Here is a 19,050-nt window from a genome sequence, read left to right on the forward strand (position 1 = left end):
CCCTCCCCCTTTCCTGTGTGTGCACGTGACAAAATGAGACAATCTGAATAAAGGAAGGAGACTAGAAGGAGAGGCAAGAGGAAGAAATATGAAGGTATGGAGGTAAAATACAGCAAAGCACATGGTACTTTTAAAACAGCTTTATAAAACTCATCAATAAATAAGGTGAGGACATCAAGAAAACTAGGGTTATTCTTAGAGAACTCTTTATTTACTCTTTTCTATTGGTCTTCTACTTATATTTTTCATTTACTTTGTTATTTGACAATATCATATGGGCATATGATATAAAGCAATTACTAGCTAGCTCCCCAATATCCCTTCTTATCTCCCTCTCTTCTCTATCGACCCATCTGTATCCATACCAGTTCCTTTCTGGATTCATGACAGTTTTTGTTCTGTTCTGTGACCCATTTAATTTAATCAGATCCCCCTGTGTGCTCATTGATTATACACTGATTCCTAGTAGAGTGAGAAGTGCTCTGCTCAACCCATCTTCTAAAATACATCTCCTGATGATTGTTTCCTGAGCCCCTGGCCATTATTTCTACTCATCAGTCAAGGCCCATAAAGCTATAAAAATCAATACCTAAATGCTTATCTTTCCAGACAACGCAAATAAGTAGACAGTGTACTTTAAAATTCCTCTCTTTTAGATATACATGGTCAAAAGATCAGTCGCTGCAGGTGTAGCACATAATACCATCTATAAGCCAGACTTAGTAATTTTTTTCTTCTGTAGCTAGAGAAAATTTCACATAAACTAGAGATTACGCTGCACATATAATTCATATGTTCATAAAATTTACCGTTCTTTGGGTCAGTTTAACCTTATTTTACAAAAGTGCCACTTTCTTTGATAGCTGAGTGTAACGTGCCCGAATAATTGAAGATTCAATTATATTTCTGACAGGTTCTCTCTTGCCCCAGCCGTCTTCAAGAAGAGAGGGAGCAGACAGCAAAGAGTATAAATATGAAGTACTCTGTAAATTCGGAATTACCAGCCTTTAAACGGGATAAAGCAACTTAAAAATAGATCACCCGGAAGGATTTAAATGAAACAGGTTTGCACTCAATAGATGCAGGATACTCATGTTATAGCTCTGATTTATAACTCAAAAAGTCTTGGGATGTAGATGCATCATCTGAGAGAGCATCTCAGCAAGTATGCCTGTCAGGAACTGCAGATTGTCTAGAAGCCTGGAGCTGTGGGAAAAGTTGGGGGAGGCCTCAGGTCTTAAAGGCTGGTAGCAGGGCCTACAAAGACGACTGTCCTTCCTGCTGCTAGCGTTGGCTAGCGTCAACTCAGTACCAACTATAGCCATTTTGGAGGAGGAAACCCCCAACTGTGAAAATGTCTTCAGCGGATTTGCCAAAGGACAAGCCTGTCAAGCATTCTCTTGATTGATGTTTGATGTGGGAGGGCCCTAGTCACTGGAGGCAGTGCCACCTGGTGGGCTGTAGCCATTTCCTCCGAGTTGAAACATCTTCTCCTGGAGGGAGGGGGCGCTAGAGAGTCGGGAAGTAAACCGGACAAATCCGGTGAAAACTGAAACTAGCAAGATTCTCAAGGTCCCCACCCACTCTCCTCCTGGGCTTCAAAAGCAGTCTAACTGCGGGGTGAGAAAGAACAGCGGTTGGCTAGGATTCCCACAGAGAGCAGTTCCGTTGCAGTTTTCCTGAATCCCCCACCTTGTTGAGGTAAGCTTTTCAGAGGTGCAGCTGCTTTTGAGCTTCCCTGACCCCACTGACCAGCACCGGATTCTGGATTTCCCAAGTTGGACTTTGACGAACTCTTCCTATCTGTTGTCAATGCCCTCTCTGGGCTGAGCAGACATAGACTATGGTTCTCTAGATATGTCTCATGGGACAAAGTGTCTGGAGAGGTATTCTAGAGGCATATGTTAGAGGTATTTTGCCACATTTCCACATCTCATATCACTGAACAATAAGGGAATTGTTGGCTGTAGGGAACTATGCCACGAAGTGTAAGCTAGGGTCTAGAGAACCCCCTTAAGCAAGTCCTGAGAACACCCATCTAGCACCCAAAAACAACACAAGATTAATGCAGCATAGTGGGGGGCTCAAAACCCACAAAATACAGCCTTAGACACAGAAGCCTATAAGCAGCTGAGACTGAATAGGAAACAAAAGTAGATATAATGTAGGGAAGTTTAAAATACCAGTTCAAACTTCACAGTAAAGGGGAGAATTTTAAGAGCTGGGCTGGAGAGATGGCTCAGTGGTTAAGAGCACTGGCTGCTCTTCCACAGGTCCTGAGTTCAGTTCCCAGCAACCACATGCTCACAACCATCTGTAATATAATTTGATTCTCTCTTCTGGTGTGAATGAAATAAATAAACAAACAGATCTTAACCAATAATAATGGTAGTCGTAGTAATAATGATAAATAATTGTACCAGGCATGCTTGTCTCTGTAAAGTATAAATTCTATAATAATCATTAGATTTTTTTGCCATCTGTACTTCCTTTCTCATTTAAGGTACTGATTTTGTGATTTAGACTACATGTTTACATATATGAAGAGATTACAAGTGAACTTGGAAAAAACTGGAATTCACCAGCTATGGGAAAGCAGCTAAGGACTTTTTGATAAACTACTTACTGTTAGGTGAGACAGTGTTTCATTTGAGGATTTTAGTTCTCTCAGGCTTAAAGGACTAAAGCTGAAGTACTTGCTGATTCCTGTCAAGAACCACTGTAAATATTAGATAGGACTATTTAAGATACTATATCTTTGTGACAATACTCTTGATACAAATTATTTCCAGACCCCATTTGAAAAAACTAAGCAAAGAAGTGATTTTAGGAATTCTAGAAAAAATGAATTTGGGAGGGAAAAGAAATCACTCTATAGTTTTGAGAATCCTTACCTCAGCATTTCTCAAAAGTGAACTTGCCAAACTGCGGAAGTCCACAGCTGCCAGGCTGAGGTAGAGGCTTCAGGGACTCTGAAAGCAAACTAACAAGGATTGAGCTGAATTCAATGCAGCTTCTAGTTGATAGGTCTCTAATGTTTAGTATTCCTATACTCTTGTAAATCCACAAAGTTATGTATGAGTGCTCCCCTACCACCCCACTAAAGTGCTAATGCATTTATCTTTAGGGCCTTTTCTTATCTAGAAAATGGCTGCATCAAGCAACAGAGGGATCCAGGAAATAGGACAGTAGCTATGCTATGGTGGTTAGGTTGACTATGAATGCAACAGGTTCCAAAATCACATAGGAGACAAACTTCTGGGCGGGTCTATAAAGGATTTGTGAGACTGGCTTGGGTGAGAAAACCCACCTGAAATGTGCACAGTCCGGTTCCTTAGAATAGGGTCCAACACTACCTAAAAAAGTGGACAGGAACTGAATACAGTCTCCATCACTTTGCTTCCAGAGAGCTGAAGCAATGTAAGCAGCTACCACTGTGCCACAGTCCTGCTGCCATGCCTTCTCCACCACGGCAGGCTGCCTTCAAACTGGGACAGCATCAACCCTTTGCTTCTATTAGGTGTTTGTTATGCCATTCAATGAAAACAGTCATTAATACAGTAGTGTGGGGTGTGTGTGTGTGTGTGTGTGTATGTGACCTGGAATATGGTACGGGGAACCTTGGCAATGAATGCGTTAGGCATTATAGTCTCTGGATCCAAAGAGACCGGATTCAAATTCCAGCTTTACAAATTACTAATATCTGAAGTCAATAGCTTACTTTGTGCCCTATTTATATTAGCTATTTTTCAAAGGAGCCTGAAAATCCTTAGGGGATTGTTCCAAAATGACATCATTTAAATTAGAACCAGTGCACAGCTCCTAGAACTTCATGGCACTGAGTAAGCCTGATGTGGTATGGGGGAGGGAATGGTTTGTATTTGGGGATATTCTCAAGAAACCTTAGTTAGAAGATACAAACAGCCGGGCGTGGTGGCGCACACCTTTAGTCCCAGCACTCGGGAGGCAGAGGCAGGCGGATTTCTGAGTTCGAGGCCAGCCTGCTCTACAAAGTGAGTGCCAGGACAGCCAGGGCTACACAGAGAAACCCTGTCTCGAAAAAAACCAAAAAAAAAAAAAAAAAAAAAAGAAGATACAAACAAAATAAGGCACCTATAAAACCATACAGGTATTAAAGAAAAATCAAGTTATGGGAAGAATAATGTAGCCATACTGTACTGTTACTGAACATATCAATGAATAAGATTTATATAAACATAATGATGTAAGGCTTCAAGGATGATCCCATCAAGAACATGGTAAAAACTGGAGTGAGGAAGGGAGAGAGGGGAAAAGGAAGTTCTAACCATCCAGATACCTAGAGATGAGAGACAAGAAGTCCAACTTGGAAACATCAAGACAGTGTTATATATACATTCAGTTACTTAAAGACCTAAATATAACCCAATCACAAAAGAACTCACATGATATGTACTCACTGATAAGTGAATATCAGCCCAGAAACTTAGAATACCCAAGATATAAGATACAATTTCCAAAACACATGAAACTCAAAGAAGAATAAAGACTATAGTGTGGACACTTTGCCCCTTCTTAGAACTGGGAACAAAACACCCATGGAAGGAGTAACAGAGACAAAGTTTGGAGCTGAGACGAAAGGATGGACCATCTAGAGACTGCCATACCCGGGGATCCATCCCATAATCAGCTTCCAAACGCTGACACCATTGTATACACTAGCAAGATTTTGCTGAAAGGACCCTGATATAGCTGTCTCTTGTGAGACTATGCCAGGGCTGAGCAAACACAGAAGTGGATGCTCACTGTCAGCTATTGGATGGATCCCAGGGCCCCCAATGGAGGAGCTAGAGAAAGTACCCAAGGAGCTAAAGGGATCTGCAACCCTATAGGTGGAACAACAATATGAACTAACCAGTACCCCCCGGAGCTCCTGTCTCTAGCTGCATATGTATCAGAATATGGCCTAGTCGGCCATCATTGGAAAGAGAGCCTCAGTACAGGGGAAAGCCAGGGCCAAGAAGTGGGAGTGGGTGAGTAGGGGAGAGGGTATGGGGGACTTTTGGAATAGCATTGGAAATGTTAATGAAGAAAATATCTAAAAAAAAAAGACCTAAATATAAATTCCAAAGGAAATAATTCAATGACTGGGCAGCAGGAGCCTCTCTGGGGTGGGCTGTGGGAGTAGGAAGGGAAAAGTGAAGAATTACTCATCACCTTAAAAGCTTTCCCACACTAGTTGACTTTTTAAACTATGTAAATTATTACTTAATGAAAATAAATGAAAAACAATTTGGCAGGTGTCATCTGGCCCAGAGGTTCTCCACCTTCCCAATGCTGAAACCCTTTAATACAGTTTGTGTTGTGGTGACCCCCAGCCACAAAAGTATTTCTGTTGCTACCTTGAAACTATAATTTGGCTACTGTTATGAATTGTAATGTAAATATTTTTAGACTTCACGGTATGCCTAAGGGGTCATGACCCACAGATTGAGAACTGCTGATACAGACTAGGGAATAGTATTTTCTCTGTGTTCTGTCAACCAGAACGGGCTCTGCAGGGAGGAAAATGTCAGTCTATCCACAGAAGGCCTTTGCTTTTGCTCAGATTGAACAAATAAACAAATTTATGCTCTAAACTCTAGATTATATCTTAAATAGTTTTTTGCTTCTTCCTGATTATTTTCTCTAATGTGATACTGAATATGTTGATTTTTGTTTGAGATGGTCTGCAAGTGGACAGAGAGTAATCCACAGTCACAAAGCTGTTAGTCACCCCAAATAAGTTTGTTTTGTTTATATTACAAACCTGAAATAAAATTCTTCCTGGGTGAAAGACTGACAATCTTGGAAACTGGGCTGTCTTACTTAGGGTTTTACTGCTGTGAACAGACACCATGACCAAGGAAACTCTGATTCGGACAACATTTAATTGGGGCTGGCTTACAGGTTCAGAGGTTCAGTCCAATATCATCAACCAACATGGCACGATCCAGACAGGCATGGTGCAGGCAGAGCTGAGCCTTCATGTAAAGGCTGCCAGCAGAATTCTGGCTTCCAGGCAGCTACGATGAGGGTCTTAAAGCCCACACACACAGTGATAGACCTACTCCAACAGGGCCACACCTTTTAATAGTGCCACTCCCTGGGCCAAGCATATACAAACCCATCACAGGGACCTACGAAAGTGAAGGTGCTCTCAGAAACAACTCAAAATACACTGTCAGAAATGTAGGGCAAAGAATGAGACCCAGATTAAGTCCAGATTCCTAAAACTTTCTGGATTACCTTGTTAAACATTAAGACTTCCAGTGAGACTGTAATTGAGTCCTGCTAGAAAATAATATTCATAAATATCCTATTATATATACATATATATACATATTAGTTACATTAAACTGATGACATTTTGTGATTCATGTTACATATGTATATTAAAATCATAGATAAGGGGTTTTATGTAGACAATAAAAACATGTTCTTAACATGTTTCATTTGATAACTCCAATAATTTAGAAGCATCTGGGCTTTCCAGTATAGCCCTGCATACAGCGAAAGAACAATCCCAGTGCTTATCAGCAGGTACCAATATTTCTCTGTGTGTGCTCTGATAGTTTAGCACAGCCTACCAATGATCAAAGCAAGTCCCAGTTAGCATAGTCTATCTATGATCAAAACAATAGCCTAAGAAGAGATTGTCTCAGTGTGGCTGGCATGTGAAGCAATCCGCTCACACTGACTGTGCTTTAAGTCCCTATGAGGCTGACTCCAGAAGCCTGGTGTGCACTAACTAGGCCAGAGTGCTGAGCTCCAGTGATAAAAACTGCCAAGGAAGAATGTCTGCCTCATCTGCAAATGGAACCACTAGACTAGCATAGGAAACACTGAGATTTAAGACTAGTACACATTATCTTAGTTCTCTTTCTAGAGATGTAGTTTACTCGCTATTGCACAATCACCCACATTCCCTTCACTTCATCCTACATCATGTTACAATTTTCAATATTAAACATCCCCCCAAAGGACTCCCGTGGGCTACAGACGTGGTCTCCAGTGCAACGTGTAGAGGTGGGCTTTTTGGAACTGACTGGCCATAAGGGTGCTGGCCTACTCAATGGATTTCCTTTCTGGATTCTTCCTTGAGTGAATAACGAGGGGACAGTAGGAATTGGAAGGGGAGCCTAATCTGAGGAGGTAGGATGTCACAGATGTGCCTGTGATGGTCCATGTCACCAACACCTCTCCTGTGATCTTCCTAAGTGTCATTAGGTAATGAGCTTCACCTCACCCTGCCCTTCCTCCCAAGGACTGTGGATGCTCAAAGCTGCTGGCCATGGACTGAAACCTATGAAATCAGGAGTCAAAACATGTTCCTTCTGGTGTCCTCCCTCTGCGCTGCCTTCATTCCCTCCTCTCCTACTCTTCTATCACATCCTTCCCTCCTCTGCTGCCCTTGTTCCATCCTTCTTTCTCATATTCCTTCCCTCTCCTATCCGACTCCCTCTCCCCTTTCCTCATTCACTACTAGAAATAAAAATTACCTCAATGTGAAATATCTGAGGTCTTTGAATAAAGTGTGTGATATTATAGGCCCTTTCACTTTGTTTATAATGCATGCTTTAATATAGTGGATCCCTTACAATGGCTTTCAACCTTCCTAATGCTGCAACCTTTTAATTCATTTCTTCATGTATTTTAACCATATACTTATATTCAAGACTATGGTTTTGCTACTGTTATCAATTGTAACGTAAGTGTCTGATATTTCTGGTGGTCTTAGGCTATTTTGTGATAGGTTACAACCCGCAGGTTGAGAATTACTGCCTGAAAAACTTGCACAACCCAAACTAAATCTACCTTTATTTAATAGAAATACTGTACGCTTCTTTACAGCATTGCATAGCACTAGTGAGGAGGGTACAGGAATGACTGTGTGGATAGGACTTGGATACCACAGTCTCCACTTGAAGACATTTCACTCTCAATTTAGTCCCTTACCACAGGCACAAGCCCTTCTCTCTCTCTGTCACTTCTCTCCTGCTGCTAATTTAGTGCATTAAATAAAATTGAAGTACACTTCATTTTTAACAATACTTTAAATCAATTTGTGCACCATCTCATAAATTCTAGAAAATAGGCCTTTACAAACTCTAATCATACAGAATGTATGTTTCACATAAATACGCTTTTGTATATGTCCTGTATTCACATATTTGGCTATATCTTACTTAACTACATTCATTTCTTTGATATAAAAGTTTTCCTCCCACAGCGTTGGAAAAAACTTCCTGCCTGATAGTCAAAACCCAAAAACGGGGACACAATTTATACAAAACCATAGACATGCACACCAAGTGTGCACATGCGTATGAAGCTTCAAGTTTTCAATATTTACAGATTTGTAAAAGAAAGAACAGGGACAGAGTCAGTTTGCTGCCAGGACTCTGAATGAACACTGAAGAATGAATGGAAATTTTGACTAGGCTTTCCACCTCGCCCTAATCTGATCTGAGCTGCAGAAAGGATCTGGGACCTCCTGCAGCTTCAGTTTAGTTTGGGCTTTTGTAAATACATAGCTTTGCAAATATATATAAAAACAAAGTATGGACTAGAAGCACACTGAATATACACATTTTGTTATATATACATATTGGTGAATTTATGTATTTTGCAAATCTGAATGCTTAATAGAAGCTGTGTCTGTGCTCAATGCGATGCTTTACACCTGGTTACCAAGACAGGGCTAATACAGGCTAATCACTGGTAGGTGAGTTAGAACTAATTGCAATGCCCAGCATCTGGCAGAAAAGGCAGAGGGTGGCTAGCCTGGGCTACATAGCAAGTCTGCTGTATCAGAAAACAAACAGACATAAAAACAAACAAAACCCTAGAACTACTACTCATGGAAGCCACTGGCCACTGTAGAAAGAATTGACAAAGGACTACACTTATGTCTAAAAAAACTTGTCTAACTGGGGGGGGGGGGGATTATAGATGCACCCTGAGGAGGAAAAAAATTAGCAAAGTGGAAAAAAATGAATTCCCAAATACAAAGAATACAAAAGACACACAAGTAATACACACACAAAGAATATCTAATAGAACATACTGCTTGCTGGGAACTTAAATATTTTCTGACTGAGTGAACAACTGAATAGAAGAAATAGATGCCATCAAATTGGCAGAATGGAGAAAGCCACAACCTATGAGACATGCAAAGAGGGTAGATAGAAATGTATAATTTGAAAATGTGCCAATTCTTTAACATCACCAACACCAATTATAAGAATTTGTTGTTTAAAAAAAAATTATAGCTGTCCACAGACTTATCTATCGGTTTTAAATTAAAATGTTCATGAATACTAATTTTATAAACACTGGACAGTCTACATGTACAATAAAACATTAGTTGCTGATTGAACAATTAGCAACAGATGATTATTTAAATTAATACAAAGAATAGAAAGTACTGGATATCTATACAGGTATTTGTGATTGTGCGCACGTACATAAATTTTTAAAATGAGGAATTTGTAATCAAGGTTATATTCTAATTTATGATATTAAATATTTCCATAATGTAATTTTTAACTGTCTCATTACTAAAGTTAATCAGATTTAACTAGTAATTGGGTTACTAAGAATAAGTAGGTTATTTGGTATAATGGAATATTAACGAACACTCAACTGTGTTTATTACGTTAAAATGACCAATTTCCAATCTAAATTTATTTCTAAAATTGGTGTTATTCTTTTTCTCCTAAAGTCCTACAGAGGCTGGTCCTTAAGAAAAAAAACAACTGAATTTCAATTCGACTCAGGAAGTGCTGCGCTTCCAGCTTGACCACTGCCGCGGGCGCGAGTGCCGTGCAGCGCTGAGATCATCACAAGGTTGCTGGGGGAAAAACTGGCAGAAAGTTCCAGACTCTCTGATCTATTTGAATGGCTGAGATGGGAGGTGACATCCCGAGACCTCTGGCTCTGTGAAGAACTCATGAAGTCTCAGGTTACAGTGTGAGCCTGCCAGGAAAACAGCAGCCCGCCAGAGGAGCCCAGGCCGGAGGGGCGAGCGCGGCGGGTTGCCGGCGACGACCATGGCCACCCTCGGCTGCACACCTAAGGATGACGGTGAGGGGAAGGATGAGGGAGGGAGTGATCGAGGTGATAGCGACTCAAAGCCTAAAGGCAAGAAAGAAGTGGAGCCCCATACAAGACGGGAAGCGGACGAGCGGGCCGTGCGCATCCCCATCCCGGAAGTGCTCCAGCAGCGGCTGGCGGACGACTGTTACTACATCAACCGCAGGCGGCGGTTGGTGAGGCTGCCTTGCCAGACCAACGTGGGCGCCATCCTTGAGTGCTACGTGCGCCACTTCTCGGCGAGCGCGCTGGCCTTGGGGGACCGCCGGCCGCAGCCCCAGCGCGCGGCGCCCGAGAGGAGCGTGGGCCTGTGCCGGGAGATGGCGGACGGGCTGCGCATCACCTTCGATCACGCGCTCCCCTTGGTGCTGCTCTACCCTCAGGAACAGGCTCAGTATGAAATGGTCACCTCCTCCACCTTTTTCTTCCCCACTGAGGAGCGAGCCAGCGATGCTGGCAGGAGCCAGGAGGCGCCCTGGCCGGGCCCGTCGCCCCCGCAGCCCTCGGAGAGCCAGGCCGTGGCGGGGCCAGCTGCCCCCAAGAGGCGCAGGGCAGAGGCCGAGGCAACGCGGGCTCCCAGGCGATCCACCCGCCACAGCACCCACTGCCACTGGCAGGCTGAGGACCGGGCCTCTCCCCAGACCAAACGCAGTGTGCCCAAGCTGTTCCCGCACTTGCAAAAGACACCTGTGCACAGCGCAGCATCGTCCCCCATCGCTCTGACTCCTGGCAAGGAAGGGAGTGCCATGTTTGCTGGCTTTGAAGGGACAACTGAGGAAATAAATGAGATCCTCTCCTGGAAGCTTGTGCCAGACAACTACCCTCCAGGACATCAACCGCCTCCTCCCTCCTACATTTATGGCGCGCAGCATTTACTGCGACTCTTTGTAAAACTTCCAGAAATTCTTGGAAAGATGTCCTTCTCTGAGAAGAATCTGAAGGCACTACTTAAGCACTTGGATCTCTTTCTAAGGTTCTTAGCAGAATACCAGGCTGACTTCTTCCTGGAGTCAGCTTATGTCTCTGCCTGTGAGGCGCACTATAGCAGCAAGAACCCCAGGGCCCTGTGTTAAAAGTTTTAATGTCTCTGTAAGCATAGCTGCTCCACCTGGTTTTGTGTTCTGTGTTCTAGGTTGGCCCACCTTGGGGGAGAGGGGACAGGCTTGGGTATTTGAGTTCCTCACATATTGCAGTTATTTTTGTTAACAACCAATTACTTCCTTGCTTTGTTTTGTTGCCTTGCCTGTAGGGAGGTAAAGTTGCTTAATTAGTTAATTTATAAAAATACATGCCATTGCACAGGCTGTGTGTGATAGCAGGAAGCAGCCTCTCCTATGTTCAGAGGGAATATTCGAAACTATGCATAGGTTCTGCTGTTCTGGTAGACATCACAAAGGCTGTTAACAAGAATTATGGTGTTTAGTTTTCTTAGCATCAAGCAAAATGTTTTTGAAGACTCTTCTAATGTGATGAGATTGGAGGACTCTGTTCAGCATATATGAGTTCATATTTGGACACATGGCAATCTGAAATAACTTCTGGGGAAAACAAACATTGACAGCAAAAGAGAATTTCTAGCTCTATAATTTGTAAAATTCCCTTTCTGTGAAACATTTTCTTTGGTTATCTAAATAAAGCATTTTTGTCTCACAAAATTATTTATAAAGCTTCTCTATTCTTATACAAAGTTTACTATTCATGCCTAAATGTAAAGTAAAAAGAAAACCAACATTTCACAAAGTAGAAAGCTGTTGCACAGAGTAGATTCCCTAGTTTTGTTTTGGAGAAAACGGACAATAATTTTATATGAGATATGATACGGCCTCAATGAGAGCAAAGGAAACTGAATTTAGGGGGATTATATTAACACTTTAAGTTTAGATGTATACTTAAGAATTATTATATGAGATATGAATTCTAAAAGGCAAGCTGACAGACTAGAATTTACTTTCCCATCTGATAGAATGAAAACAATACCGAATGATGCTGTTACCTTATCTTTGTTGAAATAAAACATCCTAAGAAAAATATTTCTCTAAATACTTTAGATGGCTAGGAACCCTAAGTTGCTAAACCTTGGGAAAGATGAAAGAGTTCAGGCAGATATTTTAAAGAACAAATTTTGCAAATGTTTTTAAAAGGTGCTGAATAGCAGGGTAGGTAAGCAAAGTTCAGAATGACTCAATATGTGGGATCGACCTTCAATGCAAAGGTCACACTGGGAAGGGGCTAGGGATCTGCTGTCTGTGACAGAGCCAGCTTTGCCCTTGAGAACAGGCTGTTTTTGTGTGTGGAGGGATAAAGGCCTGGAGGTAGTAGGGAGCACTGCGGATGGGGAGATGAGAATGGCCTTCCTCTGAGTACTAGTCAGAGCTGAACAAGTAAGAAATAATGGACACTGGAAAGGAGGCCATAGATCAAGAAAGCTCGCCAAAGGTGTTTAGCTCTGATTTTCAAAATGAGAAACAGGAAAGGAAGCTTAATATCACTGTTTTATTTCCTGCATTAATTTCCTCTCTATTAATTTATGAACACTCGGGAGACAATAGGGTTGGAGAGAATAATAACCACATTCTACCTCCTGGCCACTGATCACACTCTTCTAGCACAAAACATAGCTCTTAAGTGTTCAGTGACCCCAAGCAGAGTAATCTGAATGAAGGAGGGTGATATTTTTTCATTATTTTATGGGTATGGGTGCTTTGTCTGTGTTCCATGTGCATGCCTGATCTCCATGGGAACCAGAAGGCATTCACTTTTCAGGAACTGGAGTTCAGGTGGTTGTGATCTACAGTGTTAGTGGTGGAAATCGAACCCAGGTCCTCTGGAAGAACAGCCATTTCTCTTAACCCATTAGATAATCTCTCTAGCCCCCAAAGTGTAAATATGGAAGTTACAAATATTCTCTCAGGAGACTGAGGTAGGTGGATTGCCATGAGTTTGAGGCCAGTCTGGTGTACATTGAAAGACCCTGTCTTTAAAAAAATGTAACAAGAATTGTCTTTCTATATAAAAGGCGCTATACTGAGAAACCCAGATGACTCTGGTCAGCATAATCTCTTTAGTGTAAAGAGGAAAGGATGGCCCTGACTCATGAAGGCAGGCTAAGTATTAAGCAACTCTGCGAACTTCTGACATGGGTGGGAGCCTCATGGCAGGCGCAATGATACAGGTGTAGCAGGAGTGCACTGTGGATAGATTCATTTAGTAGAAGCTTGATAAGTGATGCAACAACTAACAGATAAGGCCTAGAATACAGAGATGGGGTCTCAATGGGATGTCACCTTCAAAACTGAGTTCCCCATAGGCCCATTTAAGTTCCCATAAGGCCCTGGTAAGTTTTATTACAAGATCCTAATTGTAACAAAAAAAACAAGTCTGGTTCTGCATTCCTCCAGCTTCCTGTCTTCCCACTCGAGCTCTGCCTCCTGGGCACGGTAAGTGCCCTTTCTGTTTCTTCTTTGTATTACAGCACAGCTACAGGCTGTGGCTTGGACGGCAGCACCATGGTGTTCAGACCTCCCAGCCGTAAGAACCACAGAGCAAATAAAATGCTTCATAATTAGCCTCGGAGGTTCTGTTATAACAACATAAAACAGGCGGATACAGATAGGGACATGAGAAGCGGGAGCCCAACGGAAGCACTAATGTCCTCATTATTCACAGTAGAGTCAATCAGCTCTGTCCAAAAAGGAAATATCAGATCTCTTGAAGGATTTTACATAATCGTATTTCTTAACCTTACAGGGATTCTGAGGAAAGTACTTACTGAAGTGAAAAAAAAAAAAAACTTATTTGAAATTCAGCAATTCCTTCCATCTCACTTGGGTGTCTTTTCCTGTCTGTGGAGTTCACTTGAATTGAAAGTGGCACTCTTGATTCCATCTTCATAACTAAATTAATTTCTATGTATGCATATTACTATACACACACACACAGAGCAATGTCTAGAATAATTTCCTTCAATGTTTATAATGACAGTGAGAATTAATAGGAATTTCACTTAATTTATTATACTTAATTTACCATACTGGTTAATTTATTTATAATAAAGATAAATTACTGTTTGAGAAACAGAGAAAAAAATAAGACGACTTTCAAACAAAAGCAACCAAAGAGATGGATGAGCTGCTGAGTGACACGAAAACAAAAGATTCATTTTGTTTGCATTCATGGGAGGAATAGGAGATCCCAGAGTTCAGTTTCTGACATATTAAGTTTTTGATGCCTGAGAAATGTGTGAATTGAGATGTCAAAAGGCCAAACGTGATAAGAACTAAAAGAGTATTGGGGGTGGAAGGCTTACCCAGGAAACACCTTCAGAATTTCATTCAAAGACTACTCTCAGAAAGAGATTTAGAAGTTACAGCTACAGATGTATATAGTTTTACAGAAGTCAAACTGTATTTTTTGGTTTTGTTTTTTGAATCAGAGTCTAAGATAGCTCAATCTAGCCTGAAACTCACCATGTAGCCAAGGAGAGCCTTAAATAACTCTTGTTTATCCTGCTATACTTCCCAAATGCTAGGACTGCAGGCATGGGTCATCATGCCCAGACACAAAAGACAATTGGTTTTTTATATACAAAAACCAATGTCCCACTATATCAAAAGCTATTAAAAGTTAAAATGGGATAAAAATCAGGCAAAAAATGGATGCATCAGAATCAGTAACATGACAGTGACCTTGGTCTTAAAACAGAAGGATATACACCTCCGAGAGGTTACAAACTCAAAGCCAACCTGAAGTTGGCTGAAAAGGAAACAGGAGAAGAAGATGGAAGGCAGAGAAAGAGCTTAGCTGCAGGGAACTGGAGAGTCAAGATTCTTACAATGTTTAGTGTTGCCTGAGTGTAGGGTGGATGGATGGATGGAGACATTCTCACCCTGCTAGGAATGACCCACAAAGACATAATAGGCAGGAAAGAGCACAGGGACTAATCAAAGAGGCAATGTTCTTGAGTGAGAGAGAATTACCACGAAAGCTCTCTAAGGCCATCTCGGCAAATTAGACTTCAGAGTTCTCAGTAATTTGTGATGCTGTTGAAATGTGAAAAGCCATAAACCACATTTCACTGAATCTTAAATTAGTCTCAGTGCCATGTTTAGACACAAGTTATTGCCAATGTGCCATTAATGCTATCTCTAGAGTTTTGAAGCAGAGAAGGGACTGGTATAAGCAAGAAAAGCCAGACACACTCATGAGGTGGCATCTTGGAGAGGATGTCACAATGAGGATAGAGTCCAAGCACAGCACTGACGCTGTAAGAAAGGAAGTTCTAGGTAAAATTCCAAAGCACAGAAGCACAGGTTTCGGGCATAATGGGATACCACGGTCTATCATGAACCTCAATAAACACTAAAGAGTGGACTGGAATGAGCTAATTCAAACTACAACTGTATGAGACAATGGAAATACTTCAGAATACAAGGAAAATAAGTTTAGTATGATGATGGTTAACACTCATGGTCACCTTGACAGGCTCGAGAATCCCTCAACAGATGTGCCTCTGTGCATGCCTGTGAGACGTTTCTTAGATCGGATTCTCTGAGATAAGAAGACTCTCTAAATATGGGTAGCACCTTCCCATAGGCTTCCCATAGGCTGGGGGGTCTTGGATTCATAAGAAAACCACCTGGACACCACCAGCATCCATCTTTCTCAGCTCCCTAGCTGGAAGTACAATATGGAGAGCTGCCTCAAGCTCTGCCATGATGCCTTTCCCAAGGTAATGTAATGTGCCCAGAAACTATGAGATTGAATAAAGTTTCCTGCCATAAATTGCTTTGGTCAGGTATTTTGGTACAGTCAAGGACAAAAGTAATGGATATGATTCTTTAAAAGAACACGATAAACAAGAACTTCTCAAAAGAGAGCTGGAGAGATGGAAAAACAATAACTATGCTTGCAGAGGACATATGAGAAAAGGATTCACAATCATTTAAAATTCCAATTCCTAGGGATTTGACACCCTCATTAGCCTCCATAAACAACTACACACATATGATTTATGCTGCTGTGTTTACATAGGCACACACATAAATCACTTTTAATGTTTAAAAAACAAAATATTGATTGAAGAAAAACTGCCAGAAAGCTCAAATTAACATGCAAACTTTTCTACATATAGTCCTTTTCTCTGAACACTAAGGTGGTAATGTAGCAAATGTGTCAGAGATTGCTGGCCTGGCAATATTTGTTCCCTAGTGAAACATAAAACAGAATAGAGCTGATTAAGTATGAAAAAACGCAAAGGACCATTTGTTAGAACTTTTACTACCAAGGGTTTATATGTGCCTGATACTATTTTTAGCCCTTTGAATTGTTCCTATGTAGTAATAAGAATAAGAATAAAAATAAGAGTAAGACTATATGTAATAATAATATTGTGAGTGCCCTGCATTTTATAGCTGTATGACTGAAGCTCACACAAGTATACAATCCTGGTCCAGAATATTCAGACTGCTAGAAAGTAGTTCTCTCTCTCTCTCTCTCTCTCTCTCTCTCTCTCTCTCTCTCTCTCTCTCTCTCTCTCTCAGCAGTGGGATGGTAGTACACTTTCTACAAGACAGGTAACTCCATTTGTAGACTGTTAGAAAGGGTGTAGAAAATGCTTATTGCGAGCTTTCATTTTTATAAATTCCAGGAATCGTTTTCCTAGAACAGTTGTTAAAAATATCACAAAAGAATGAAAGTTGACAGAAGAGGGGGTGACAAAGGATGGGTACATGGTTTAATGGGTGAAATCACTAGCCACCAAGCCTGATTATCTGAAGTCCAAGCCCCAGAGTCAACTACACCAGTTGCCCCTGACCCCCACCCATGTTATGTGTGCATATGCACACACACTATATAAATAAATGTAAACTTTAAAAGGAATATACAAGAGGGAAAAGGTATGTACTTGGCATATAATTAGAAGAAACTAAAATCTATTTTCAAAAATACAGAACAAAAGAATTCTGTTGAATCATTTTTAATCCATAATACTGTGCCTTCTTGCTATATGATGTCCCAGATCAATAGTAAAAATTTAATGTGAAAACATTTAGAGATAAGTAACCCATCTTTTAAAAAAATTAATAGTTACAGTCTTTTTATATTTTAACCAAGAAGTCAAAAAATGAAGTTCAGCTATAAATGAACAAGTAAAAAGTATGAAGTTAATGTGCACAACTGTGAGGTGCACTGCCAGCAAGGACTCCTCCTTTTAGAACAGCATTCACAGTATTTCTTTTGCAGCAAATTATCACTGGCCTCCTTCATGCCTGAGAAAGTTACTGTGCTAATACAATAGAAAATCATGAACCTACGGAAAGAAATTCTTCTTAAATCAGCTGCTTCTGAAGGAAGTCATGTGTAGGTGGGAAAGCAAGTTACACACAGACATTTGACTGAAACATGTGTCCCTAAGTCTCTGTGTCCTGGCCAAACACACATCCGTCCCCATTTGAACAAGCTAAATAAAATGTCAAGGAATATAAACTCAACCAGAAAGTTTTAAACATCAAGAATCAATGATCAATACCAAGGAGCAAAGTCTGGGCCTCGAGAACAACCATCCATGTTGAGTCCTATTTCAAGGCTTTATTATGGCAAGGATCTAAGCACAAACCAGCCTCGAGAAGCTTCATGTGACTCCTAAGAATCCCAATGAAAGCAGACCTTGATGTACTCCTATATGCTGAACAACGGTAACAGTCACTAATCAAATAGAACCTAAATTCTTACAAAGGCTGCAGTGACAAACCCCAAGTGCTATCATTTGCTTTTACTATAATGTTATAGAATGACCCACTATCTTTAAATGCTATTTTTAAATTAACCCACCTTAGCACTTTCTAGGAGTATAGATAAGTGGGCTGTGGGGACAGCTCAGTGGGTAAAGTGTCTGCTGTACAAACATGAGGACTTGAGCCTTATCCTATGCACATGCATGGAGGGCAGACTGTCCTGGAACCTCAGTGCAGGTAGGCGGAGACAGACAGGTTCCCCAGAGCTCATGGTCAACCAGTCTATCTCAATCTGTGAGCTCCAGGTTCACTGACAGACCCTGTCTCAGTAAAGGAGAGAGCAACCGAGAAAGACATCTGAGTTCAAAGTCAACTCTCTGTGCATATACACCACCTCCCACACATGGACATATACTAGGTATCACACGAGATATGTAAGAAACAAATGCTCAACTTTTCCAATTTGTAAAATATGCTTTAAGTTGAGTTGCTTACCTTAGACCAAAGGTGTGCGATTGTTCATAATTCAGTAAAGACCGGATCTTGGCTTCAGAGTTCAAAACAATAAGCCTATCCATTATATCCTAAAGATAACAAAGAAACACTGAGATTCTTTTTAACAGAAGCTGTTTAAAGCAATTAAAGCAATAAATATTCACTTAAATTTGTGACTCCAGAACGTGGATTCACCCTGGAACCAGCTGAGAGTCGTGAGGCGTTGTGATCAGAGATACCCAGACACATCCTAGTCTTTGTGAACTTACAGGTCTAAGTGAGGCCTGAGCATTATGATCAGAAAAGTTTCTAAACGGTGTCCAAATAAAGGAGCAGAACATACACCTAACATTCACCGTGGGCAGCAGCCTGTATGCAGAATAAAGTAAAGAGAGGAGTGCCCCAAATACACACTAATCATGAAAGCAAATATAAAACCTACAAATGTGAAGCAACAACAGTCAATAGGAACATTTCTATCTAGTAGTTATTTGAGACTGTGCTAACAGCCTCTCTAGTGTGTAGAAATCAGCAGTTGACACTACAGGAAGAATACTCTCATCACATAGGAAACAAAGGAAGATGACTAACAGCAATAGACAGAAGGACAAACAGATAGAGAAATTGGTCTACTTAGGAGCAATTAAGGCACAAAGCCTACAGGAGTGATTCCAGCATTAGTGTTCTTAAAGCTTCTCTAGATTTC

General features: G+C 41.1%; 2 protein-coding genes across 2 annotated transcripts in view; one reads left to right on the forward strand and one right to left on the reverse strand.

Annotated features, from left to right (window-relative positions):
• Tbc1d32 (TBC1 domain family member 32) overlaps nucleotides 1-19,050 on the reverse strand; it is a 244,143-nt gene that overhangs the window by 100,699 nt on the left and 124,394 nt on the right. Inside the window, exon 22 of the mRNA XM_021174643.3 lies at nucleotides 18,345-18,433. Within this exon, the coding sequence (XP_021030302.1) occupies nucleotides 18,345-18,433 (89 nt within the window). The remainder of the gene's footprint in view (nucleotides 1-18,344; nucleotides 18,434-19,050) is intronic.
• LOC110303532 (MSL complex subunit 3B) lies at nucleotides 1,519-11,774 on the forward strand. Its single transcript, XM_085842813.1, has 2 exons — nucleotides 1,519-1,701; nucleotides 9,746-11,774. The coding sequence occupies exon 2, from the start codon at nucleotides 10,074-10,076 to the stop codon at nucleotides 11,187-11,189; it is 1,116 nt and encodes a 371-aa protein (XP_085698939.1). The 5' UTR covers nucleotides 1,519-1,701; nucleotides 9,746-10,073; the 3' UTR covers nucleotides 11,190-11,774.

This window comes from Mus caroli, unplaced genomic scaffold, assembly GCF_978045245.1.
Source record: "Mus caroli unplaced genomic scaffold, Mus_caroli_1 scaffold_9, whole genome shotgun sequence".
Lineage (NCBI taxonomy): Eukaryota > Metazoa > Chordata > Mammalia > Rodentia > Muridae > Mus > Mus caroli.